The following is a 523-nucleotide window of genomic DNA, read 5'->3' as shown; positions in this document are numbered from 1 at the left end:
AGGAGCTTGAATATCAACTTCAGTATATTTGATGTTGTTTTACAGATAGCTTTACCAGGAGCTTGAATATCAACTTCAGTATATTTGATGTTGTTTTCTAGATAGCTTTACCAGGAGCTTGAATATCAACTTAAGTGAATTGTGCATACTGCACATTAATTGCTATGGTTTATGTTCATTGGCGAAAGAAATCCATCAGTCGTTATACTACTCTTTAGTTTTACGGGGCCCACTGTGTTATATTTTGTTAATCTGAACTATTCAGGATGATTTTGACACGCTAAGACCTTTGGTTTATCCTAACACAGATGTATTTCTTCTTTGCTTCAGTGTAGCCCTACCCTCTTCATTTCATAATGTCAGGTAGTCCTACCCTCTTCATTTCATTATGTATGGTAGTTGTACCCTCTTCATTTCATAATATCAGGTAGTCCTACCCTCTTTATTTCATAATATCAGGTAGCCCTACCCTCTTCATTTCATAATATCAGGTTGTCCTACCCTCTTCATTGCATAATGTCAG

The 523-nt window shown here is 36.1% G+C and overlaps 1 protein-coding gene across 1 annotated transcript in view; it reads left to right on the top strand.

Annotated features, from left to right (window-relative positions):
- LOC111714840 (cell division control protein 42 homolog) overlaps positions 1–523 on the top strand; it is a 7824-nt gene that overhangs the window by 3913 nt on the left and 3388 nt on the right. Inside the window, exon 5 of the mRNA XM_023490042.1 lies at positions 266–363. Within this exon, the coding sequence (XP_023345810.1) occupies positions 266–363 (98 nt within the window). The remainder of the gene's footprint in view (positions 1–265; positions 364–523) is intronic.

This window comes from Eurytemora carolleeae, unplaced genomic scaffold (assembly GCF_000591075.1).
Source record: "Eurytemora carolleeae unplaced genomic scaffold, Eaff_2.0 scaffold1659, whole genome shotgun sequence".
NCBI lineage: Eukaryota > Metazoa > Arthropoda > Copepoda > Calanoida > Temoridae > Eurytemora > Eurytemora carolleeae.
This window is presented reverse-complemented; position numbering and strand designations above follow the sequence as displayed.